A 27,528-nucleotide genomic window follows, 5' to 3' on the forward strand; every position below is an offset into this window, starting at 1 on the left:
CGAACTGTGTAGCTCAAGACCGAAAAGTCACTCACTTTCAAAAAAAGACATGAAGATTTACGTCTCCCGCCAAAGAAAAGAGATGAGCAGGGCAGTGTGCAGGGCACCTGTCCCCTCTGCTTCTGCCCTATGATTAGGGCCACCATTCAGCCAAGTATTCTGAGACGGCTCTGGTTTCCAGTTATGTCTCAGAATAATTATTCATAGAGCCTCTTTCACTCTCCAAAGTGTCCTGGTTTGGGTGATAAATCACATGGTCACTCTATGACCCACCATGGAGTGCGGCCTCCAGGTGTAGTGCAACACACTACCATGGGGGCTGGAAGACCGGGGCTCTAGACTTGAATCCACTGCTGAGGCCGTGGGCTTAGGCAACTCACTTCTCCTCTCAGATCCTCAGTTTTCCTGTCTGCAAAATGGACATGGTTCCTGCTCTGTCCTCTTCACAGGCTAGTGCTGAGGGATGAGTGGTGTCCTGATCTGAAAGCACTCAATCAGCTTTGCACCACTAAACAGATGAAAGTTCTTTTCATGATGACAGTATAGATTAGGAGTCTGTTATTTCATCCTATTGTCCAGTAGCTTACTAGACATTTCCCCTTTACACAAGTGAAGAGAACCCATATTAGAATGGAGACTGGAAAAGGTAACAAATGACTTGTTCTGCATGTGAACTTGACATTGCACAGATGTCACATTGTAAAGTGCCACACCCTTTGTTGATTCCCCCTCCTTCCTTCCCTTTCTCACCCTAATAAAGAGTCACCATGCACTTCATCCAAAGGAACATGGTTGACCTTTCTGGATACTGATAAACAAAGAACTTGATGGTCCCAATCCTTTGTGAAGATGTGCATTCTTGGTCACTTGGCCTGATGTTTCCTAGGATATTTATTCTTTTGTGGCAAAGAAAAGTCCCAAAGCTGATTACCAAAACTACATGATCTGAATGTACAGGATTTCCTGACAGAATTGTCTTCTGAAGCAGAATCCTATCTTCACCTTGTCACCCATATGTGCTCCAAACAGATAAGGGACAAAGAGGTATGACTTCCTTCAGTGACATGTCATCCTTCTCTGAGTAGCTTCATTAAGACCTGGAACCCCTTAGGTTCCACCACTGAGAAGGGGTCAGCATTCATGGAAAACATTCCCGGGTTTGCTTGCCAGGAGCAGGCAAGCACCCAGGACATCATCTCTAATTTATCTGCACACTTTCTGAAGAATTAGTGGCCCAGTGCCATTATGGATGTCATTTTTCACATTATAAACTTTGCAAAGGAATTCAAAGGAAACAAACGTGGAGTGCAGAACAATGAGGATCAAATCAGAGATGCGTCTGTCCTTAGATCTTCCAGGATGAGATTTTATGAAGCCTGTTCTTACGATTTCCTCTGCGAGTAGAGGCTATCCAGCAAATCACTTCAAAAGCTTGAAAGATATCGTCTCAAATCAAATTATTTCTCTTCTTCTCCTTTTTTAGATGTGGAAGGAAGATGAAGAGAAAAGAAAACTCATTCATTCAATGCATATTTATTGAGCTGCCAGGTGCTCTTTTAGATGCTGGGATACAGCAGTAACTAAGTTGGCAAAGAACTGCTTCATGGAGTCGACATTCTAGTCAATGAGAAAGGCAATAAACAGAGAAACTAACCAGTGCGAAATGGAATGTCAGGTGACCAGAAGTGACTGGGCTGCAATTTTTAGACAGGGTGGCCAGGGAAGGGACAAGGGGGCAATAGCTCTCCCCTCCTAGTGTTACCTTTTTAAATCTAAAGCTCTTCACCTTCAGCAAAAGGGCTTCCCTCACCCAGATCCACTCACTTTATCTTCTTTCTGGAATTCCCATAAGATGAACTCTTTGACTGAGCCCCAAAACAGGGCCCTTGATATGCTAAAGGACTTTAACCAATCCCTCCTCAAGATAAGAGCTTGGCAAAGAAGGCCATTATTGTCTTGCAGCAAAATCTAATTTCCGAGTGTCAGAAGCTAAATATTACAGCAGTCTGCCTCTTTATAGTTCTTTAGTAACAAGTCTTGATATCCTGCAAGTAGATGGATGGCTCCGGTGAACGGAAACAAAAGGTAAAATGCATGAGCACATGAATAATTTTAAAGATATCACACCCTCACAATGACTAAGCTCCTAGTGAGTGCCAGATACTATGTTAGCTTCCGGCAGAGCAAAGGTAAATAAGATACGGTACCTTCCTTCAAAGACAAGTCTAATGGAGTCATCTGTAAGATGAAGAGCTGAGACCAGATTGGTGTTTCTCAAGAGGATGCTATTTGCATTTGGGGAAGGACAATCTATTAGTGCACAGAATCTGACATCCTGTACTTTGTAGGGCATTTAGCATGTTTATTCTTATTGTCTCTTCTTCTTCTTATAAGGACACCAGTAACACTGAATTAATACTCTACTCTTATGATCTCATTTAACCTCAACTACCTCCTTAAAAGCCCGTTCTGCAAATATAGTCCCATCGTAGGTTAGGACTTCAAGATACAAATTTGGGGTAAACAGTTCAGTCCATAACACTTGCCTATTAATTGCTGGTAGCACCAAGCAAGGATAACCAAAAACACCCCCCTACATTCTCAAATGGTTCCTAGAGCTCTAAGAGGAGTCCCCATTCTGATGTTCTCCAGAGTTGAGAATTTCCACATCTGCTTTAAACACTTACAAATGTCTATTCGCCTGCCAAATTTGACTCTCATTTTCTGATGTCAGGTGAGACGGTTCCCTGAGAAAAGTACTTTCTTAAGTGACTCATGGAACTCCAACGCATTACTCATATTATTAGATAAAGCTGATTGTATCATTTCTCTTTCAGAGTTTGCTGGCCCTAAAGTAATACACTATTAAGCACAGGCAGACAGACTTCAAGTTGTTATTTATATATTGCCTCCCTAGATTGAGTACACTTTCTGGGAGATGAATATCATGAAAATCATTAACATTCTGCTCTGAGATCTAACGTAAAAAGGATTTAATGAGGAATTTAGAGAGAGAAGAGTCTCAGGGGAACCAAAAGATGAGTTCTAGATAGAAGAAGACAAAACATAAGCCTCCAGCTGAGCTGCAGTATGATGTTGACACATTAACCAGGAAGTCTTTGCATCTTATTTCCATATTAATACTAGTCCCACTTGTTGAGTACAGTGTCAAGCACGGTAATATGAACATTCCATCCATACTATCATTTGATTTAATATTGTTAAAAGGCAATTAAAATATAAGAATACTTCTGCAGCTCTTCACTCTTCCTCAACCTCCCCCTGACCTGAGACACACATTTCTTGATCCAACCTAGAGGCAGAGATACATGTGAGAAATGATGGTGGACTGACCTAGGAAAGTCAAAGCAGAAGAGCTGAGTAGTGGACATATTTGAGAGTTACTTAGGTGGTGGAATCAACAGAATTTGGTGAGTGGTTCGTTATGGGGTGAAAGTCAAAGATGGTGCCTAGGGTATGGTGTGGGCAACTTGTTGCCTGGGGATGGCAGTCACTGCAGTAGAAAATACAGGAGAAGGATTGGGTACACGACTTCAAAAGAGTTCTGTAGGGCTGTCATTGCGTGGGAGAAATTTTTGTTGAGAGCATTCATTCGCTCTAACTCCTAGAGGCTTTATGATTATCCTCAAGCTCTTTGTGTCATTTTCCTCACCATGTGAAAAATTGGAGTATCGATCCTTCCATCATACAGGATGAGAGAGTTGAGAGGTTGGGAGGTGAGAGAACATGCGCAACAATGTCCAGGCCATGGAAGGCACTGACCAAATACTATCCTTCTTCACCTTCTTTCCTCTTTCCAACTCTTGGTCTGTCATTCCACAGATACTGTTCAATCTGACCCTTGAGAATATCAGCACCTACAGGGATGGGTTAACAATCAAAGGATAAAATGCAAGAGCTGAGTGAAGTAACACCTGGTAAGTGCTCACTAATGGTAGGTCAGTCTGAAATTAGTGGATGGGTACAGAGTTAGAGGTAGGGTGTTGGTATCAGAAAGAGCAAGGAGAAAGATGTCTTGGAGACATTTTGCTGTTTTCAGTTTTGACTGGTAACCTCTCTGCTTTCCAGCATTTGGTGTATACAGAAATGGATCAAGTGCCCTTAGCCATATCATGATTCATACCATGGACTCAAACCTCAAATTTCCAAATGGTGCCCTCCTTGTTCCTGCATAATATGAGACCAGTTTTGTGGGTTTCTACAGCTCTGTGGCTCCAAGAACTAGAACTAGCCCCAAGAATGGAATTCTCCTACATAGCCAGGAATGAAGTCTGCTTAATCTTGATCTTTTGTCTTCTGGAGGAAGATTGGCTTACTGTAGGATGGGTGCCAAGATGAGAATATTTGAAGACAACTAACCTTAGAGAAAATCTGTTGCTAAGGAGGAGACATGACCCTTAACATTCTGGAGAGTCGTTTGACACCCAGAACAATAGTCTCTCTCTTTAGCTCTCTCTAGTAATTAATTCCAAATGGTTCACATTAGAGTGTATCCATGCTCATAATCCTCTCTTACCCTCAGGTTTGTTCTTGTTAAATCTAACTGGTACAATATCACTTTATGTTTGCACCAAGATTCTTTTGGATTATACAGGGTTGGGTTGCTCTGCAGCATAATTGACATTTTGCTGCAGTCGCACCAAACAGCTGCCTCTGGAGCCACCTGCTGACACAGTTTAGTAGCTTGAGCAGTCAATATGACTAAGGAATGCACCATCCCAATCTAACATGAGAGAGGCACAATCTAGATTCTGCTCTGTCAATCCCCTCGACTTTCCGTAGCACCAGAATCAAATCAACCTGGACATTTCTTTCCCTCTCAATCCTCACAGCCATCCTTCCATTCACCTTCAAAAAAGATGTTGCAGGGGTCGGCCCTGTGGCTGAGTGGTTAAGTTCCTGCACTCCACTTTGGTGACCCGGGATTCACCAGTTCGGATCCCGGGCGTGGACCTACACACCATTCATCAAGCCATGTTGTGGTGGCATCCCACATAGAAGAACTAGAATGACTTACAACCAGGATGTACAACTATGTACTGGGGCTTTGGGGAGGAAAATAAAAAAGAGGAAGATTGGCAACAGATGTTAGCTCAGGGCCAATCTTCCTCAAATAAATAAATAAATATGTTGCAATCTCCTTTGGTATCTATTGATACAGGCACTCCTCTGCATTGGGGATCTACAGTTCTTGGGCTTCCAATACTATTGGTGCTCTGTGCCAGTCCATCCTCTCTCCCTAAGCCTAGTCTCTACTCTGTTTCACTCCACCTTGGAGATGCTGAGCAGGTGCAAAGGTACTTGGAGCAGTGATTGTTTCAGTAACAATTCTCTGCATATACTCTTGGGTCCAAAATGTAGGGAGCAGTCAGAGGAGGGATGATGGAGAGAAGAAAAGGAACCAGAGATGGCTGAAAGCACCAGAATATCCACCGGTAATAAGTAAAAAGAATCAGTAAGTAATCAGTAAAAAGAATCCTCATACCTCTGGAACCTGTGCCCAAGTTACTGAGGCTTAGGGGAGCTCAATATCTTGGTAAAAGGTCACAAATTTTGTATGTGAGGCAAAGAATTTGCTGATTTATGACAGCACACTGCCCTTGACCACATGGGTTTGCACCACCTGCCAGTTAGTGATTCCATCATTTTAACCATCTTCTCTTTTTAAATGCACATATCCCTCCAAAGGATAAAACCTGGCAACTGACTATTTAGTGCAAGTTGTTCTGATCATATCATGAGATCAGTACCATATTAGTAGCTCGAGCTGCCATAACAAGATACCATAGATTGGCGGGCTTAAACAATAGAAAGTTATTTCCTCACAGTTCTGGATGTTGCAAGTCTGAGATCGAGGTGCCAGCATGATCCAGTTGTGGTGAGGCTGTCTTCCTGGCTTAGAGATGGCTGCCTTCTGACTGTGTCTTCACACGGTGGAGAGAGAGCGCAAGATTTTTTGGATTTGATGCCAAAAGTAAAAACAAACAAGTGAGACTACATCAAACTAAAAAGCACCTGCATGGCAATGAAACCAGCAACAAAATGTAAAAGCAAGGAATGGAGTGGGAGGAAATATTTGCAAACCGCATATCTAACAAGGGGTTAAAATCCAAAATATGCAAGGAACTCATACAACTCAATAGCAAAAAAAAAAAAAAAAAAACCCAAAACAAATAACCCAATTAAAAAATGGGCAAAGGACCCGAATAGACATTTTTCCAAAGAAGATAAACAAATGGACAACAAGTATTGGAAAAGCTGCTCGACATCACTAATCATCAGGGAAATGCAAATCAAAACCACAATGAGATGCCAATCTCACAACCTGTTAGGATGCCTATTACCAAAAGACAAGAGATAATAAATGCTGGCAAGGATGTGGAGAAAAGAAAATCCTCGTACACTGCTGGTGGGAATGTAAACTGGCACAGCCACTATGGAAAAAAGGATGGAGGTTCCTCAAGTAATTAAAAATAGAACTACCATATGATCCAGCAATTCCACTTCTGAGTATACAGACAAAGGACACAAAATCACTATCTTGAAGAGATATTTGTACTTCCATGTTCATTGCATTGTTATTCACAATAGCGAAAGTATAGAAACAACCTAAGCGTCCCCTAATTGTTGAGGTCATGAGTGAAAGGATTTGAGTTACATATGAAGAAGCTATCTTGGGCCCATATCCTTCAAAGGCCTGTGGACACTGCTGACCAGAAGCTTCTTTTGTTTCTGTTCATGTCTCTTGTGGCAGACAGTTGGTTACTCAATCATTCTCTACCTTTTTACTAATTTGGTTTGGGCAGCAATGTGTTTGGTTCCAGAGGATGAATCACGATTGGCCTCAGCCAATCACATCAGTCTTATTCCTTTTGGCAATGATTGGTTTAGTCAGAGAGTAAGTGACCAAGTTCTAGCCAATAAGACAGAAAGGGAAGTCTACCAGGGTTTTTTGAAAATATGTTTCCCCTTGGTAAAAGAGAGGCATGTGAAAACAAAGCCTTTTTTGTCCCTTTCCTCTTTCTTCTTGTTTTAGATACTGTGGGGTTAGGATGGGTTGGGAGGAGTTCCTGCAGCCATCTTGGAGCCATGAAGTGAGAAGCAAGGGAGAGATGTCACCAAAATGCTGAGGATGGTGGAAAGGAAGGAGGGAAATGGCCTGGGCCCTTGAAGAAATCACTGAGCTACTCAGTCCATCCCAGGATTGACTGCCTTAGACATTTCTGAAGTGAATGATAAAGTCCTTATGGCTTAAAGCACTATAAGTCAAGATGTTTGTAACTTGAAGCTGAAGATACTCCTAGAGGACTCATATGAAGACAGTTTCAACTATTATCCTCATTGACACTGATGCCTGGAAACAGCCATGGCTGAGTAAATGCAGAAGCTCACTCTACTAGTGCCCTGCATCAGCCAGCCAAGGGTCAGGAGAATCTACAAACTCTTGTTCCCAGGATGACCGTCTCAGGAAGTCAAGAGCAAGTGACATGAAATATTTGTTGAATAAATGAGTGAAAGACAAAGGAAACAAGAGAACTGGAAGGAAAAATAAAGAGACTTGAATTTTCCAGGTTTCACAATAGGATATGCCATCAATGCCTTCCAGACCTTGTATGCTGTATCCTGTGTCAGAGAGCTCACCTACTAACCTGGGTGACAGATATCCACACAGCAGACTATGACATGAGGCAATATGGTGAGCAAATTAATTCATTTATTCACTCTTGAATCCTGTCAAAGGTGTTTATTGAATGTCATCTTCAAGAAGCCCTCAGATGCAAAGGAGAGCCATTTTTTCCTGCTCCCCACATTACTGCAGCCCCATAAAATGAGAACTTCTGTTTTTGTCAAAATAGTAGAAGGGATCTTCTGCTCTTCATTCCACTACCTGAATCCTTACTCCTTATTCATTTATGGAGTCAGGAAGAGCAACTTAGTTTGGTAGATGAGATGGGGCAGACAAAACTGAACATGTATGTGTGGTTTAGCTCCCCTTGGGCTAAGATCTTGTTGTTCGTGGAACATTTGCCACTTGCTTTCTGCTTCTTGTGCATGTGGTCGGTAAAATTTCTAGGCCAAGATTTTTCTGCCATGCAAGTGGGAGAGTAAGCTAGTTTAATACATGGGGAGGCATAAGAAGCCTTGAAACCATGGCCAAAGCTGGTAATTTTGATCCTTATCTGACACCTCTGTCTATTTCTCAGTTGTTTCAGAACCTATGGGGATATAGAACACAATCTGATGAAGAGGATGCAAGTTAGGAAGGAAAAAGGGTCTAAATCTTCCTGGGAGAGTCAAGGGAAGCTATACTAGGGGGATACTTGAGCTGAAATGAAGAGTGGATGATTCCTACACAACCAGATGGGAGGTAGGCAGAGGGATAAGGATGGGGTGCCAGGAGCAGCGACATTGTATCAGAGAGTAAGGCACAGAAGTACGAAAGAATAAGCTGTGTTCTGAGAACCACAAGAAGTTTGGCATCCAGTGGGAGGAACATCGTGGACAGAATAAGGCTGAGTAGAAAGGTCCTGATATTTAAACATTATCTTATTGTTAGTGCAGAAAAGGAAAAAGATCCTTTTCCTTCTCGCACCTAAGTTCTCAGCTGTGCCTCTGTAACAAAAAACAGATTAACCAAAGAAAAACAGAAGTTTATTCACATGTATATCTTGTATATACATGGGAGAGACTCAGGGAAAGGGTAACTCAAAGAGATGGCTAAGAACTCTGGCTTATATGGCATCTTCAACAAAGAGTAATAAATCTGTAGAGAAGTGACAAGACACAGGATACAGGATACAATGTCTGGAAGGCATTGATGGGATATCCTATTGAGAAACTTGGAAAATTCAAGTCCCTTTATTTTTTCTTCCATTTATCTTGTTTCCTTTGTGTTTCACTCATTTATTCAACAAATATTTCATGTCACTTGCTGCTGACTTCCTGAGAGGGAAAGGAAAATGGTTTTAGGCTTTAGGTGAGAAGGTAAATGTGTGGGAAGAAACTAATGGAGTAAGGTTTGCTTGCAGATTCCTCTAGTGCTGCTAAGAATCTAGAGTCAATGAAGGAGAATTTACATCCTGTCTTTAGGCAGGAAAAGGGGAGGGTAGAGTAAAAGGAGCAGCAGAGTTTAGCTCATATATAGTAAAGGGTTGGTTCATTAGCTTATTTCTCTTCTCTTGCATTTTACCCTAGGCAGTGAGAAGGAGCCATGTGGCACTTACGATATTCTATCTTGAAACTTCCTCGGCTAGAACAGAGGTCAGCAAAATACTGCTGGTGGGTCGGCTGCCTATCTTTTGTAACTAAGGTACATATTAGTGCCTATTTGCCAGTTTTGCAGATGGTTAATTCTGTACAATTATGGCAGAGTTGAGTAGTTACAACATAGATGGTGTAGCCCACAGGCATGAAGTAGTTTCTATCTGGCCCTTTGCAGAATGAGTTTGTTGACTCTTGACCAAGATTACTGAGTTCACGAGGAATACTTCTTATTTTCCACGTTGGCACAGATGACAGTGTTGCCAAATTTCTGCCTCTACGCAACAAGGACCCCTTTCCTCCAACTTTCACTTTTCTTCACTTTCCTTAAATCCCTCACTGACCATCTCCTCAAGACCCTTAGGCTTTCACTGACAGTGCTCAATGACCTTTCCTTTTCTGCCTGCCACCTGTTCCCATAGGCAATATCACACTTTCGAGGTTTTTTGTTAAGGTAGCACCACACTTCAACATACTAAATATATTCTGCTTGTCCATGGCTGCATAATAAATTCATTCAAAAACCAAGTAGCTGAGAACAAAAATAATCATTTTATTATTTCCTGTCATAGTTCTAGGGTTCTAGGATTCTTCTAGGTGGTTCTCACTTGGGATCTCATGTGGGGGCAGTATGATGTTGGTTGGAGCTGAAGTCATTTCAAGCCTTTCTCACTCAAGCCAGAATAGCTTCACATGGCATCTCCAAGTGACCTGGGCTTCCTTCCAGCATGGTGGCTGGGTTCCAAGAGCAAGTATTGTAAGACAATAAGAATAAGACATATTCCATCACTTCCCCCATACTCTATTGTTCAAGGCAGTTACAAAAGCATACTTAACATTCAAGAAGAGGAGGCAGAGAAGCATTACTGGCTGGATGGAGTGTCAACATCACGTTGCAAGAATAACATGCAGCATGGGATTCACTGTGGTGACCATCTTGGGAAAATATACTGTGCTACACATCCTGCCACTTATGTACAAGAAATGTTATATTTCTCTACTCTTCCAAATCTAATTAAATCTGTCTTGGTTTGTCTTGGTGCACCCCACTGACAAGCATTGGTGGAAAGTTCAAATCCACTCATGTTCTTGTCTTCCCTTGGAGTTAAAGGAAATTCTGAGCCTTTATACAAATCAGAAATTTTGAGTAAAGTCTTTTTCTGTCCAATGGTTGGTATTTGACACTTTGCCCATAGCCAGAGTGGTCAATTTGAAGGTAAGTGGCACTATTCATTCAGAACAAAGCTCCAACTGCGGTGCTTGTCCCAGCCACCTGTGTTAACCATTCAGCCATCCTCCCATTGAGAGTTCTGTCTGCAAGCTGGCCAAAGGCCTCTGCCACTTGAGTAACTTCTACAAACTTTGTCCATGTGTCCCCAACCCTAAATCCAGCTCTACATCCTCCTTACTAATTTAGCTTTTGTTAGGTTCCATTGTAGAGAACAGAATCCCCTTGATCTGACATAAGGAGTAGAAGATTTGTTATAAGCATTAAATTGCTTTTGGAATCATTAGGAGGACTGAAGAAAGATTGTGGGCTGAGCTTTCAGGAATGCCTCTCAAAATTGCTGCTTCAGCTACTGCTGTTACAGCTTCAAAGAGGTCTGGGAAATGTAATTTTAGCATTACCAACTATATTAATTTGCCTGGGCTGCCATAACAAAATACCGTAGGCTGAGTGGCTTAAAGTATAGTGCTAGAGGCTAGAAGTCCCAGATCCAGGTTCGTTCAGGGTGGGTTTCTGGTGAGGCTCTCTTCCCGGCTTGGTCTGTCCTCAGCTGGCCTTTCCTCTGTGTGCACATGGAGAGAGAGAGAGAGAGATCTCTGGTGTCACTTCCTCTTTTTATATGACACCAGTCCTAGCCAATTAGGGTCTTACCCTTATGACCCCACTTAATCTTAAGTACCTCCCTAAAGGCCCTATCTCCAAAAAAAGTCACAGTGGAGGTTAAGGCTTCAACATACAAATTTTGGGTGGACACAATCCAGTCCATAATATCAACTCTCCAGGGAGGTGTAATCAAAGGAAGTCGGAATGGATATTGAGCAAACAAATTCACAATATCCATCACAGCTTTAAAAAATGAAGGCTAAGTGATTTATTGTAGCATTATATGTAGTAGCAAGTTTAGAGCAACATAAGGTCACATGGATGGGGAACTGATTAAATAAACAATGGTATATTCTCACAATGGAATATTAAACAACTAAGAACGAATAAGGGAGCTCTAAGATGAATATCTGGACTAGAAAACTCTATGATATGTTAAGAGAAAAAAACTAAGCTTAGAACACAGTGAATAGTTTACTCTCATACATGTAGCAAAGGAAATAAATGAATATCTATCTACCTACCTACCTATCTACCTATCTATCACCTATCTTGATTTATTACCTATGTATGTGTGCATGTCGATGTATGGATGTAGGTAGGTATGTGTTTGCTCATACATGCATAAAATATCAATGGATGATGCACAAGAAATAGACAATATTGGTTGCCAGTGGAGAGAACTAGATGGCTGGGAGCCAGGATGAGAGGTGACATTTCATTGTGTTTTTTTTTTTTTTTTTAGAAACTAGATTCTGAGATAGAGTTTGGTGTCTCCGGTGTTTCTTAGGGAGTGCCTCTGGGATCCACATCTGTGCAAGGGATCGAAAGGAATCAGGATTGACCAGAGGGAGAAGTTGACCTGTGCTCAGGGACTGACAACAGCTTCTTCTACTCACTCCATCGAGAACTTAGGGGCTGAAATTGTTGATAAGAGTTGTTTGCTTTGGGCCAAGAGGGCCAAGCTTTTATACTCCAGCCTCGATTAGTCATTGGATGTGGGCTGCCCTGGGAAGAGCGTGAGCTTGGGAGAGAATGTTCTCTGCAACTGAGGCAGTCCCTTAGGGGACTGATAGCTGAAAGCTCTCTTCTTATAGCGCTCCCAGAATTTGGGCAACAAGTTTTTCCTTAAAAGGGGAGCTGGATGACACATCTCTGTGTCCCTCAGTCGTGGCCTATATGATCTGACTTCTCTTGTTCGTCTCACTGATTTTGCTTCTTCCTGTTTCTTGAGTGCGTCAACCATGCTCCTATCTCAAGATCTCTTCCTTTACTCTTCCTCTGTCTTAATTGTTCCTTTCTTAGATAACTGTATGGCTCATACTTGCTCTTCCTTCAGATTTCTGCTGAAATATCTTATCCAAGAGAACATTCATGACCACCTTAACCAAGACAGTATGCCTTCATCAGCATCCTATCATGTCCGTTTCTTTAACTTGCTTTACTTCTTTTTCTAACACCCAGCGTCCTACTCCGCCTCCGCTCTCTCTCTATGTATATATATTGGTCTCTCCCACACTATTTTGTGTACTGTTGTAACCTCAGTGCCTAAGATAATATAGTAACAGACATATAGTAGGCTCTCAACAAATATTTATTAGAATCAGACACTGTGCTGGGTTCTAAGATAAAATGGTGAGCACAAACAGAGATGAGCTCTGCCCTCAGGGAACCTGACATTTGTATGGGGAGGCAGAATAACAAATCAATCACACAGATAATATAAAGTTGCAGTCATGAGATAGGCTACAGCGGAGAGGAATATGGTACTAGAAGAGCACATAATAGGGATTTGACCCTGTCGGGAAGGGCGTGGAAAGCTTTTGTGAAGAAGTGATGTGTGAGCTGAACTCTGAAGGATGAATAGATTTGGACTAGGTAAAGGAAGGTGAGAGAAGCAGATTTATCTTTTGAAAAGATGGCTCTGTATTCATTGAGGAGAATGAAGGAGAAGGGGCAAGGATGGACATCTGTAGGATTGCTAGGAAGCTACAGAAATCCTTCAGGTGAGGGGTGATAATCGTCTGACTTGAGGGTGGCCCAGGTGGTTGGGAGAAGTGTCTGGATTTGCGAATTATGTAGGAAGTACACAATAGATGAGACTTAGTTATGGGTTGTATATGTGAGATAAGGGAAAGGGAGGTGACAAAAAGGACTTCTGGGCTTCTGTATAACTGGATGGATGGTTGAGAGAGAATATTGGAAGAGGAACAAGTTTATTTTATTTTGTGATTGCATAGATTGTCAATTTAAAACCCAAATTTTCTTGTTAACTTATCTCAAAATGCGTTTATTTGGGAATAGCCAAAAGAATTGCAATTTGGGATCTGCATGCTATGGCAAACCATAGGGAAATCCAGAAAACAAAAGAGCGGAGCTTCCTTTATAGAGGAAAGGGGGAGTAGGGGGGGCTGTTCTAAACAGAAGACCGCTGGAGAAAAGTAGCAGTTCAGGCCGGCAATGGCTTCTCATTGGCTGAGCTGCGGCATTTCTCATTGGCTGGGCTGTTGCCAGGTGGGGAGAAAAATCTTCAATCAGTAGTAAAGTAGTCTTACTTCCTGTGGAAGACGCAAGCTTCCTGTCTCTTCCTGTTTGGTGTAATTGATGTGTGATAGGGTGTGAGAACTTCCCCTGCAGGCCTTCTTGACTCTAATTCAGTTAAGGTTTCTTTTATTAATTTCCACAGTATATGGGAGAAGAAAGTGAGAGAGAAGTTTTTGATTTTTGACATTTTGGTTTGGAGGTGTTATTGAAACCATTAGCATGAGATGTCAAGTAGGCCATTGGTTATAAGAGTGAAAAGCTCAGAAATGTAGCCTGCGCTGGAGATAGAAATTTGTGAGTTGTCTGTGGAGGTGATATTTTAAAATGTGAGAGTGAATGAGATTGCCTAGACAGAGAACATAGCAGGATAAGAGGAGCAGGTCTAGGAGGAATCTCAATGTTTAGTGAAGACCAGGCTTGTAAAACAGACTAACAGAACTGACTAGAGATGTTGAAGGAAAATGGAGAGCGTGATGTCACCTCAAAAGAGTGTTTCTAGAAGAAAGGAGTTCTCAGCGGTATCAAAACTCCTAAAAAAGAACTTGGGAACTGAAAAATACCAATTATGCACTAACAACATGGTGATTATCGGTGATAAAATGAAAACACTGTAAATTAAAAAAAAAGAAAAGAAGGAAAAAGAAAGCTGAAGGTAGGAGAATTGAGAGATTGGTTGATAGTGTAAGGATTCCAAGGTGGGAAGGAAAGTGATTGCCAGTAAGCAGCTCGTTTGAAATGCGGAGGACCAATGCTCTGTTCTAACAGGAGGGAAGAAAGAGAGTGGCAGGGGTGCAGACCTAAGTACATTTGTGTTTAAATGGGAGAGATGAAGGGATTGGCTTCCATTTTCTTCGTAATGAAAGAGGAGAGTTTACCTGCTTCTCCAAGTGTTGCTAATAACAGTGCCTTGTAAACTTATTGGTTTATATGTGGATGGATGCCTCAGCTCTTCACGGATTTCTAAATCTACATCCCTTTTCACAGCGGTGGGAACAGAAACAATAGGTGCTTACCAAATATTCGATTCATTTTGATTCTAATGATGATAAATCTGATGACGCCCTGATGGGAAGGAAAGTATAAATTCCAGTCGGGCCCCTGTTATAAGGCGCCTGACAAATGTGAGGAATGTGAATCGCAGTCGGCAAACGACAGACAGCACATGGAAAGGAAATCCACCTGCACGCTCCCCCTGGTGCGGGACCCTAAGGGTTAAGATCAACGAGAGCCGGCCATCGCTGTGTCCTAGAGAGGCTCCGGCAAAGCCTGCAGGGTAAGATAGGGCGACTTCCTTTTTCAGGCCTCCGGGTTTGAGAGCTGGGCACCGTGGGTTGGTGGGGTGAGAAGGCTTGGGGGGGAGCTGGCTCTTTCCTCCGGGACAGCTGGGCCTGCTGGGGGTGCAGGGCGCCTTGTGTGTAGCCCCCAGAACAGTGAGTTCCTTCTCGGGGGGAAGGGAGCCGCGGGCTGCGGGCAGGAGGATGGAATCTGCACCGCCCCGGCTGCCGCGTGCGTCCCGGGGAGGGAGCCGGCCGCGGAGAGGGGCACAGCCCCAGCATCTCGCCGCACGGGCCACCGCGCCTCCCTCGCCCGCCGGGTCCCTTAAAGGATCTCGTTGGCAGGAGACGATCTGGAGCTTGGTCTCGCAGTGCACCCCAACCTGTGCTCCCTGCCAACGGTTCTTAAAGCTTCAGGCGGTGCTTTTTCCTTGGAAGACTTTGTAATCCAAAGCACGGCCCCACCTCACCATCTCTTTCCCCTAGGACAATGAAAACAGCCCTTCTCTGGGGAGCGACATGTTAAGGACAGCCTTTTAATACCAGTTAGGCCCTGAGTTTGCTACCGTTTTCCTGAGCCGGTGTTCCTTGGGGCCCCTCTACTACCAAAACTAATAATTAATTAGCCAGGAAAATGGTGGCACGGTTATCTGTTACCCAGACTTGCTTTCTTTGTAAAGAGTTCGATAGAAATTTGTAACTCGGATAGCAAAACATATTTGAACAACTTTCCCTCTTTTTTTTTTTTTTTTGCATTCAGGTTTACAGCTTTTTTTCCACTTAAATACCGGAGATATTTGTAATTTAGACTAGTTTCACCTTTTCTTATAGCACATCCCTAATTGCTGAGAGTGCTTATAGGGAATGCCAACTCTCTTTGGTTTAAGATCTGGGGATGTGAATCTTTTCTAAAAATCCAGTCAAAATATTCCAAAAAAGGTCCTGATCATTTGCAGTATGCCCAGCCCTACTTTCTGGTCTAGATAATAGATACGAGTGTGAAAGCCAGTGTCCAAACAGGCTTGGGATTGAACCTGCCCTCCTACCTTCTGGTTGTGTTACCTTGGAAAGTTTCTTAATGTCTTTTTTGTCCTATGACAAAACTATAACATGCTGGTAATTGTTTATACACCTGCAAGGGCTATTGTGAAAATTAAATTAGAAATGTTACGTGTATTTCATTCACTGCCTGGCACATAATAGACAGTAATAGAGTGGAAGTTATAAGTACACCAGTTTTGGTTGGTTTTCCATATGCATGCCTCTGTATATCCTTTTGGGCACTCATTTTTCCTGAATTATGCTGTTCTTTATAACCTGAAATGGATGCCAAGTCCATATGTCACTGCCTTCCAGCGATAGATTACATTTTCCAGTCCCTTAAGGTAGGTCAGGGATTGTAGTTGGCTCCAAAGATAAAGTTTAGGCTGAAAGGGATATTGTGATTATGATGACTTAGAGAGTAAGAGGCAAGGAAGAGGTCCCTTGTTAGCCTCTTTCTTTTTTTTTTTTTTTTTTGCTGGGAAAGATTCACCCTGAGCTAACATCCATTGCCAATCTTCCTTTTTTTCCCCCTTGCCCAAGCCCCAGTACATAGTTGTATGTTTTAGTTGTAAGTCCTGCTGGTTCTTCTATGTGAACCTCTGCAACAACATGGCTGCTGACAGATGAATGGTGTGGTTCTGAGCCTAAGAACTGCGCCCAGGCTGCTAAAGCAGAGTGTGCTGAACTTTCACCACTAGGTTATCAGGGCTGGCTTTAGCATCCCTTTTATATGTACTGGTTATTGGCTATAGTGATTCTAACCCTGCTTTGTCCTAATTTCTTGTTACTGGTGTGTAAAACCTAACTTTCTTTTGAAATTAACTTCAAAGTTTTCGTCCTGTCAAGTATCAAGTTATTCTTTCTACACAGGGTGCTTTCTCTTTAGCTGCTTCTTATCCTTGCAGATTGATTCCTTGAGGTCTGTTTATTGGTGACTTTTCCCAAAAACAACTTTGTTTTTTCAATTAAAAGTGACAATGAGTGGACAATGAGTATTAGTATTCATTCTATTTTTGAAGCTCGATCCTCAGACTTTAATGTGAAGGTTTACTTTTTTTGTTATTTCCTTAGAAAAGGTAAATTAGGTTAACCCTTAATTGTAAACACTTATTCATGAGATATGATTTTTCTAAAAGAACATCTAAAGACTGTGTTTCTTATTTTCACTATGGTCCACAGAACATTCTGTGCCTACAGTTGTTATGTTGCTATGGCTGGAAAGGAAAGAAGAAGAGGAAATTTTAACAAATGCCTCCAAACATAACCTGTTTCCTTCCGCAGGATTTCTGATCCCTAATCTGGCTGTGATCATTGTGATGGAGCAAGAGCAAAAACTGTTAGTCTCAGATTCTAATGGCTTCATGGAGAGGGAGAGCTTGAAAAGCCCTTTTACAGGTGAGGGATCAAGAAGATGGTCTGAATCCTTTGGGAATTCATTATAAGATGTGCTATAGAGTCTGTAGAAAGAACAGGGCATTAGAATGAGACAAACTTTAATTTGATTCCTTGCTTGTCACTTACAAGCTATATTTATTCTTTTTTTTTTAAAGATTTTATTTTTCCTTTTTCTCCCCAAAGTCCCCCAGTACATAGTTGTGTATTTTTAGTTGTGGGTCCTTCTAGTTGTGGCATGTGGGATGCCACCTCAGCATGGCCTGATGAGCGGTGCCATGTCCACGCCTAGGGTCTGAATGGCCAAAACCCTGGGCCGCCAAAGTGGAGTGCATGAACTTAACCACTTGGCCACACGGCCAGCCCCCTATATTTATTCTTATAGCCTAAATTTTCTCATCTTTAAGAAAAATGAATGGTAATATCAGTCTCATGTATTTTTGAGGATTAATGATATACAATATGGAAAGCTACTATTAATAAATAGTGGGTATTGTTCTTTCTATATTTGCTCAGATTTTAACTTAGGTATTGTCTAGTTTTCACCTCAGCTGGTGTTCTGTTCAGTGTCTCCCCTCCTCAGATCCCCTTTTTTCTTTTAAATCTTCTAGAGTAAAGTGATGAACTGATGAACACACAGAGTAAAAGAAGTAAAACTAGCTTTAAAAACATTTTTTTAATATAAAGTAACTTGAGGTTTTACTTTGTTGTTCTCTCTCTTCCACTGCCATTCAGAATTTCCTTCCCTTGGCAGAGATTAGGAAATATGTTTAGAATATCTGTTTATTCTTGCAGGAGATGAAAGTGAGAATAATTTGGAAACTGTTCAACACAATAACTCTAAGGCAGATACACTTAAAGAGCGAGCCTCAAAATGGTCTAAAAGAGATGGCCCACAAAATTGTAAGCATGTGGATACAAAAGAAACACCATTGACATGGTCCCAAGGAGATGACATTTGGTGTGGTGATTCCTATGAGAATGATGGCAGATCAGAGAATCAGGGAAATTCTACAGGAAAAGAGGAGGAAAAACCAAGTCCCCAGGGATGGGACCCTGGAGAACACACCAGTGCCTCTGTCCAGCAGAATTCATCCTTTGGAGACAAACCCTACAAATGTTCCGAATGTTGGAAAAGCTTCAATAATAGTTCTCATTTGCGTACTCACCAGAGGACCCACTCAGGAGAGAAACCTTATAAATGCTCTGAGTGTGGGAAATGCTTTAGTAACAGCTCTCACCTGATTCAGCATCTGAGAACACACACGGGAGAGAAGCCCTACCAGTGTGGTGAATGTGGGAAAAGCTTCAGCAATACCTCTCATCTTATTATCCATGAGAGAACTCACACGGGAGAGAAACCCTATAAATGTCCTGAGTGTGGGAAGAGTTTCAGTAGCAGCTCTCATCTTATTCAGCATCACAGATCCCATACAGGTGAAAAACCATATGAATGTCCTGTCTGTGGGAAATGCTTCAGCCACAGTTATGTCCTAATAGAACATCAGAGGACTCACACCGGAGAAAAACCTTTTAAGTGCCCCGATTGTGGAAAGAGTTTTAGTCAGAGTTCTAGCCTGATTCGCCACCAGCGGACACACACGGGTGAGAAGCCCTATAGATGTCTTGAGTGTGGAAAAAGCTTTGGTTGTAATTCTACTCTGATAAAGCATCAGAGAATACATACAGGAGAAAAGCCCTATCAGTGTACAGAATGTGGGAAGAACTTCAGTCGAAGTTCAAACCTTATCACACACCAGAAAACACACACAGGAGAGAAATCCTATGAAAGTTCTGAATATGAGGAAAGTTTGAGTCAGAACTGCAATGTGATAGAAGAATGCAGAATCCAGCCAGGAGAGAAACCATATAAATGTTGTGAATGTGGAAAGAGTTTTGGCCTCAGCTCCCATCTCATTAGACATCAGAGAACACATACAGGAGAAAAACCTTACAGATGTTCTGAGTGTTGGAAAACTTTTAGTCAGAGTTCCACCCTGGTGATTCACCAAAGGACACACACAGGAGAGAAACCTTATAAATGTCCTGATTGTGGTGAGTGCTTCAGCCAAAGCTTTAACCTTATCAGGCACCGGAGGACCCATATAGGAGAAAAACCTTACAAATGCACTGACTGTGAGAAATGCTTCAGCAGAAGTGCCTACCTCAGTCAGCATCGGAAAACTCACATAGAAAGGTCTTTCGAGTCTCCTGGAGTTGAAGATTTTCCTCATGGATGGACTTGGAAAACCTGTTCAGGGGAAATGGCCCTCATCTCTTCATTTTCAGTCCCCAATTCATCTTCCTCTTGAGTCCCAAAGCTTGTCTTTTTTTCGTTTCTTATTGGACCATTACAATTAAAGTGTTCTCTGATCATGGTGCTACAAAGTTTCCTCAGTCTGTTTGTCAAAATGTCTGGAAAAAGTCAACCTCCCAGTTTAGTCGATGGGGAGACCCAGATCACCAGATAAGCTTCAAAGGAAAACATAAAGAGAAATTTTGGGAGTAAGGACTCCTGGGAGCTTGAATGTGAGATCGCCATTGCATTTCCTTATTTCCTATTGCCTGATTGGGTGGTGATAAATCATTACTGGCCTCAGGGATTTACCTAGAAAAAGATTCTTCTTTACAAATAATGTGATTTCCTGGCTGGTTTGTTGAGGGTCATGGAAGAAAAGACTCATTTTTCCAAATGCATTTTTATTTGCTGAAATTTAATATTTGTAGTATCTAGAACTGTACTGGCCTATACTGTAGCCACTAGCCACATGTGGCTATTTAGATTTAAATTTATATTAATTAAGATTAAATGAAATTTTAAATCCAGTTCTTTTGTTGTCTTAGCCACTTGCTAAGTATTCAGTAGCCACATGTGACTTGTGGCTGCTGTATTGGATATCATAAAAAGTTCTTTCTTGGGGCCAGCCTGGCAGCGCAGAGGTTAAGTTCGCACATTCTACTTTGGTAGCCCAGGGTTTGCCGGATCAGATCATGGGTGTGGACCTATGCACCACGTGTCAAGCCATGCTGTGGCAGGCATCCCACATAGAAAGTAGAGGAAGATGGGCACAGATGCTAGCTCAGGGCCAGTCTTCCTCAGCAAAAAAAGAAGAGGATTGGCAGCAGATGTTAGCTCAGGGCTAATCTTCCTCAAAAAAAAAAGTTCTCTCTTTCAAGTTCATCATTCTTGACAGGCTCATAAATATTTCCTATAAGACTGTAGGGAATGTGCCATGGGGTTCTGCTCACCAAGAGGAATTGCAGTATAGAGTAGAAATGGGATAGAGTTTTGAAGGCGCTGGGTCTAGAGATTGCCTATTCTGATGACTGTACGTTTTATGTTCCACGCAGATATCTAGTGATATGATCCCATTGTCTTGGCCAAAGCCAGATTAGGAGGTAGGATTCTTGAATTCTGTTTAAAAATTTTTGACAAATAGTCCTTTCCTTTCAGTTTTTCCATGACATAATTCCTGGTCAGATCAGAAACTAGGTTCTTTCTCTAATAATCAACCCACTGAGACTGAGCCAGTGTCCAGGGATGGTTTGAGATTCCTTAATTCTCGTCTTGGCACTTTTCTCTTGCCTCTTGATTTATGTGGTGTGTGGATCTGATAACTGAGACCCCATCGTCCCTGCTTGTGTGTTCAATGGGAATGATGCTTTGTAATGTATTAAGATATTTCCTATGCTCCAACCCTCATTTTTTCCTGCTAGTGCAAAAGGTAGATGTGTAGGAAGGCCAAGACTCCTCAGTTGCCCAAGATTTCATCTCATTTTTGGATTCCAAATATATTCTATGAAAAATATGAAGAGATGCAAGTTAGGGATGTGGAGCCAGAGAGGGCCAGTTACAGCCACTGCAAAGGACATCCCTAGTGGGTGGCTGAATTGCATAGAGATTATTTCTTCTTTCATGATTATAGTACAACTGATACTGGTGAGGCAATTGTGTCTTTTTGTATTGATATAGGATTAAAAAATAAATCAAAAGCTAACAAATAAAGGTATTTAAGAAGTATTCAAAGTGATTTTCTGCTTTCAAAAAGGTGGAGAACATTATTAGGCATCATTGGCTTTTATGTCACCCTAGCCGAAGCATCTTTTAACTTTTGTATATTATGTAGTATTGCCCAAATTGTCTTAAACTAACATCTGAGGGCAAATGTTTACTGTTTTTTTTACTACAGACAACTAAAAGTTTGATAATTAAATTTGGGCATTTGCTATTGAGGCTGAAATTCAATTGCACGGCAGTAGCGTTGGGGTGGTGTGCAGTCACTGATCACATTATGTGTGGCAAGTAACCACTCTGGATCTGTCTCCTCATCTGTAAAGCAGAGATAATGCCTGCCTCCAGGGTTTCTGTAAGGGCTAAATAAATGTTTGCAAAGCACCTAGCACAGTGCTTAAAATATAACAGGATCTGAATAAATGGTAGTTGGTTATTATTCATTGAAACAAATTGAACATTGTCCTGCACACATTTTCAGAGGTAGCAGTACAGCCCCAAACTTAGCCTACTTGCAGATTCTTTATCACCAACCTCAGGAGCCCTGAGGAATAGGTATTGTAAAAAGCACAAGACTACATTGTGTTTCCAGACTGTTGAAAACACTTTTCTTTGATTCAGCTTATTGAAGTTTTTTGTTGTTATTCATGAAACAAAGGATTCGATTTAAGTTGGGAAGGAACAAACTAGGAAGTTCAATTTAAGTTAATTTGCATCTGAAGCGATTAACAACAGGTACAATTTATGTTCTATCACTATCACCTACACTATGTTTTATGACTGCCCACAATTACATAAAACCTATTTCACAAACCTTGATGTCTACAGGAACATAGATGTGCACATTTTAGATGGGTTAAGATGGGCTCTATTAGTAAAACAATTTGGCAAGAATCATTGTCTCTTTGGATTGAAAACTAGGAAAACAGAGATTTGTCACTTATGATGGAGAACATAACATAGACAAATTTAATTATGTTTGATGCCTTTGCCTCAGTGTCATTAATCAGCAAATAGGTTGTTTGTTTAGCTCCCCAAGAAGTAAATATTTCCATATTCTCTATTTTTCTTGCCAGCTCAAAGGGTTCAGCACCTGAGTGAATAAAGCATTCTTATTTACAAGTGATTTGTTTCATAGTTTCTTTTTAATTAGAAGTAAGACTCCTGTATTCATTTTTTCCCACTTAAAGAAGGGGCTTGTGTTTTTTTTCCCTACAATGGAATGGGGGAATCCATGTTAATGCATATACTCACAAATGTACCAGGAACTCACTCCCTAGTTGCTGTGTAGCCTACCAGAAGGCACGCAAACCTAAGTCTCTATAATAGTACCTGAGATAAAGGTCTGCTCCCATCATTCCACGTCATCCCAGTTGGGTCTACCAAATGAGTCTTCTCCTTAGTGCTGGAGAAGTTTCCTCACTGATGATGAGAGGTAGTGGACTATGGGCTGTGGCTATTGCCCCTTATATATTAGTCCAACGGATTCATCTTTGCCAGTCTCTCACTTTCTGAAATCATAGTACTGACAAAACTATCATTGTTTCTTTATTCTGTATTTGAGTTTATGTAATTCCTTTCAAGGAGTACAATCACTTGTTCATTCAACAAAAATTTACCTGATGCCTCATGCGTGTTTAGCAGAGGTCAAATGATGGCAGGAGGGGCAGATGTAAGGATAGACCAGTAGTAGGAAAATGTGCAGCTTTTCAGATGACCACTTTCTCCTTGCCAACTCTTGAACTATACTTATTATGCTGAACCCTCCATTTTCAAATTTAATAATTCGATAATCTGAGGAGCTAGAGATAACCATAATTAAAATGGGTTAAGTTTGTTCTGTGAAAACACAAACCCAGTGAGTTTGACACAGTGCTTTGCACATAGTGGTGCTCAATAGTTGCTGAGCAGTGTCATATGCTTATATGTTTTATGCTAATATTTAAGTATACGCTCTTCCAGGATAGGCATTCCTACTAGACTGTCAACTCCTTGAGGGCAGACAATGGATTCCAGTTTTGTAATCTCAAAGCCCGACATAGAGCCTGGCATGTGAAGTGTTTATTGGTTTTGGTTGAGGGGTCTTCATCAATGGATGAAGTCTACTGGATTAGGCTGTATAGTCTCAGCATCTTCCCAGGCCCCTTTAACACCGTAACTTGTCTATTCCACAGAGGCTGGGTTGGCTTGGAAGTGAAAATAGCTGCCCTAGGAGGCTGGGTCTATCCTCATATTAACCCTAGAGGACCCTTAAAATATCCTAATTGTTCAGAATCCTGTGGAGGTAAGACCTGGGCTTTGGATGCAGACTGTCCAGGACAGGCTCGAAACCTGTTTCAGATTCATGTTTCAATCACTTACCAGCTTTGTACTCTGTACTTACCTTGTTAGATTTGGTAAGCAGTGAATGAGGTGAGGTAACTGGCAATAATAGATGTGAAGGAAATACTGTTTTCCTTTCCTGTCCATCTTTGTTTGCTTATAATTTTGCCAAGCATAGGCTCTAGGTGCAGAAATGTTTAATCACTTCTTGAATTGATTATTTCTTGGTTTCTAAAATAAAGGTATTACTAACATGTAGCTCGTGTGCTTGTTGTGAGGATCAGTGAGATAACATGTGTAATGTGCTTAGCATTGTTGTTACCTAGTAATCATGCAACGTTAGCTATTATTACCATCACAAAGTGGCTCTAACCCACCACGGGCTTTTGGATCATGTTTGAAGGTGGTCTCAGAGACATGGGTGTCCCCTGGGGCCACTGAAACGGTGCAATCCTTTTGTTACTGTTCACCTCATGAAGGTGAAGGAGCATGACTAAAAGTGTGTAAGAAGCTGAGTATGTAAGCCAATAATGTAGCACCTCATTGTTGTAATATGGCAGGTATTTGGGCAACTATTGTCTTTTCTGTTTAAAAATTACCCTTCCTTTCACTTTCCTATCTCTTATTTCCTTTCTGTTCTCTTTTACCTCTCTCTAGCCCTAACCTCTTCTGCCTTGTCCATCCATATTCTAACCCAAACCTAGGCTTTCCTCCCCCGCTCCCCCACAGTGAAGTAGGAATCAATTCAAGGCTAAGGATGGTCCAAATGCTTGGTTATAAACAGATACAGATGGAAACAGGATGCCTGGTTCCATGACATCATGGGCAAGCAGCTGCTTACAAGCAGAGGTCACTTATGGATGCTAAGACAGCCAGGTTGCCGATGTAACATTGCCTGACTGGTAAAATGGGTAGATATTCTAGGAGTTGACACAGTGAGGGATGAAGTAGAAGCTGGGTTGAAAAAGGACCATGATTAATTTTGAGCCATACTAAGTCATATGGATAGTCAGATTAAAGAAAATATTAATTAGACTGACAAACACAGGTGAAAGATTTTTTCCCCTTAAAATAGCTTACTTTCTGATCATTAAAATAATACTTGTTAATTGTAAATATACAAAGAAGTAAAAAATAGGAAATACATAAAAGTATGAAGACCTAAATAAAAAGGATCCACAATCATCTTCTCCAGAGATCACTCACCATGAAAATTCTGGGATCTTTCCCAATAACCTTTCTTCTAAGCATGTATTTGAACAAATACTTTTAAAAATTGGATTGTATGGTATATATAAACATTTTTGTGTCTTGATTTTTTTCCTACTCTTACATCATTTGTCAATTTACTTGTTTTAAATCACGAGTTTTTTAATGGCTTCATATTACACTGAGTGATGTACCATAAGAATTTAATTGTTCTGATGTTAGATGTTTATGTTGTTTCTAGTTGTTTGCTATTAAAAATAACACTACTGTGAACAGAGTTGTTTTGGTTGTTGTTATTCTGGTATTGTGGTTATGACTGTTTGGTTTTGCTTTTTTATGTTTTGTTGGTACACAAATCCTAGTGTATATCTCTATTTTCTTAGAGTGAGTTCCCAAAAGTGAGATTATTGAATCAAAGGGCTTAAGAGTTTTTAAAGGCATATTCCTTAACCGCTTCCCAGAGATGTTTACCAATTTAAGTCACTCCAGTGAAATACATTTGTTAACATCTTAGGAGGGGTGGAGACAAAAACAGGTAATTCCAGGTGAATACATTTAAATGATGAAAACCTCTTTTAAAGCAGCTTGTTTAGATAATCTTTCTCCTCTTTGTTTAAACCCCCCTTCCCCTCTCCTGATCCTTAGGATCAGCTGAGAGTCACTTTGGGCGGAATCATTTTACGAACTTCTTGGACTTTTCCTTGTGTGGCCCTAGGCACAATTCTGGTAGATGTTACTAGGAGCTGCTCTAAGAATGAGGGAAGTGCTATGAGGCCCAAAGTCTGGACGTACTGAGGGGAAGAATGGGTGAGGAAGGGGCTGGCTGGTTAGTTCAGTGCCTATTGCCGCCTGAATCAGAAAATGCAGAGCACCCCAAATCTAGGAAACTGAGGTAAACTCAGGTTTGACAAACAGATGTGTATCTTCATTTCTAAAATTGTCGCTGAGGAAAAAGCAGAATGGAGGCTTACGAAAAGATTCTAAGTTAGACTGCTCAGAATAATAGAATCCTCATCTTTCACATCCTATTGCCATCAACAATTCAGCGAAAAGCTTGTATTGTCAGCTGCAGGCACTAGTGTCTTACCAAGGGAAAAAAACACAGTGTGGGGGAGGGAAAAAGAAATGTAATGTGTGGTCACTGCCATTGGCAGTTAGAGGTTATACTTGGTTACTCCTACTAATTCTTCAGACCTCAGCTTAAAAGTAACTTCCTCTGGTAGACTTTCCTTAACCTCCAGGTTAGTTTATATCGTCTTACCCTCCAGAGCAACAAGTACTTGCTCTTTTTTGGACACATATGACATCTTTAATAACCTGTGTGCTACTGTCTTCTTCCTTAAACTCTAAATTCCCAAATGACAGGTACTGTGTCTGCTCTGTCCACTGCTTTATTCCCATACCAAGCACAGTGCCCGACAGGAAGTATACATTTGATACTTACTACATTGAATTGGACTGATGTATTCTCTAATTGTGGCTTTATGAGCAGGATTCAAGGAATAAGACCCAGATTAATCATCGTCTCTTTCTCTTCAGGTTTTCATAACTCCCCCTCTTGAAATGAAAACAAATTTCCAAATTAGCATAATTGGCTCCATCATTTGTAACTAGAATTTTGCAAAAGATTATGTAAGTGCTGACGGGATGAAGAATTAAATGACTGATGTTAAACGTCTTTTTGGACGAGGTGAATGATGAGCAAGAAAGTTTTGAGAGTTTTGATCTAATGTGTTACAAATAAAAACATTAGTGGAAAAGGAATTGCTTAGTTTGGTGCCAAAAAAAAATGGGATAAAAGGAAGAAAGGAAAGGTTGTATCCAACACATTGAAAAATGTTTACCATATACGAAATTCTGAGTATACGGCTACAAATAAGACCTGGCCCTTGCCTTAAGGAGTTGAATCTCTTGAAAAAGCTATGTGTAAATTGATAATTATAATACGAATTGGTGACTGCTATGACAAAGAGGTGGAGTTACGAAAACTTGAAGAGAAAGAGGTGATGTTTAATCCGGGTCTTAAAGATGGACAGTTGAAGAAAGGAGGGCAAACCTTTCTGCACTGAGAACGACACTTGAAAAGGCGCAAGTCTAGGTCTGGCATGCCAAATTAGGCTAAAAGAGACAACAGAGGCGTCTAGACAACTGAATGAAAAGATCAGATGTGCTTTTTGTTTTGTTTTATGGTAATTAGATCCTTATGTGGGGAGAAAAAAAATGCATTCTAGGCAAACATTCCTAGATTCCTGAGCCAGATTTCCTGGGCTTGGAGTCAGGGTCTGCTATCACTAGCTGTGTGACCACTTTTCTGTATTATCAGTTTCCTTGTCTGTAAAATGGGATTAAAAACAGTACCTGCCTGATAGAGTGGCGGTGAGGACAAAATGAGCTAATCTATGAGAAAAGCATTTAGAACACTGCCTATACTATATAAGTCTCAGCTCTTGACATGATTATGAAAGTATTTCTCATCGGCTCACTCTATAGTTTATTACTTTCTGCCGCTAAATGACTGATTTGGGATCGTATTTAATTGCCTTCACTTCAGGCCTGAGTGACAGATTTTTGTTCCTAAATAAGTGCCAAGATTCAAATATACTTAAGTGATGGTTATA

At 41.1% G+C, this 27,528-nt stretch overlaps 1 protein-coding gene across 3 annotated transcripts; it reads left to right on the forward strand.

Annotated features, from left to right (window-relative positions):
- Positions 1-14,948: 14,948 nt before the first annotated feature.
- On the forward strand, positions 14,949-19,813 carry ZNF572 (zinc finger protein 572). 3 transcript variants are annotated; one of them, XM_014854036.3, is made up of 3 exons: positions 14,949-15,087; positions 17,257-17,370; positions 18,163-19,813. In XM_014854036.3, exons 2-3 carry the CDS (start codon positions 17,292-17,294, stop codon positions 19,677-19,679), a joined length of 1,596 nt encoding a protein of 531 aa, XP_014709522.2. In that variant the 5' UTR covers positions 14,949-15,087; positions 17,257-17,291; the 3' UTR covers positions 19,680-19,813. The 3 variants fall into 3 exon arrangements, with proteins under 3 accessions (XP_014709522.2, XP_070337688.1, XP_014709521.2); XM_070481587.1 differs by lacking the exon at positions 14,949-15,087 and adding an exon at positions 16,178-16,316; XM_014854035.3 differs by lacking the exon at positions 14,949-15,087 and having other exon boundaries at positions 17,050-17,370.
- Positions 19,814-27,528: the final 7,715 nt, after the last annotated feature.

This window comes from Equus asinus, chromosome 12 (assembly GCF_041296235.1).
Source record: "Equus asinus isolate D_3611 breed Donkey chromosome 12, EquAss-T2T_v2, whole genome shotgun sequence".
Classification (NCBI taxonomy): Eukaryota; Metazoa; Chordata; class Mammalia; order Perissodactyla; family Equidae; genus Equus; species Equus asinus.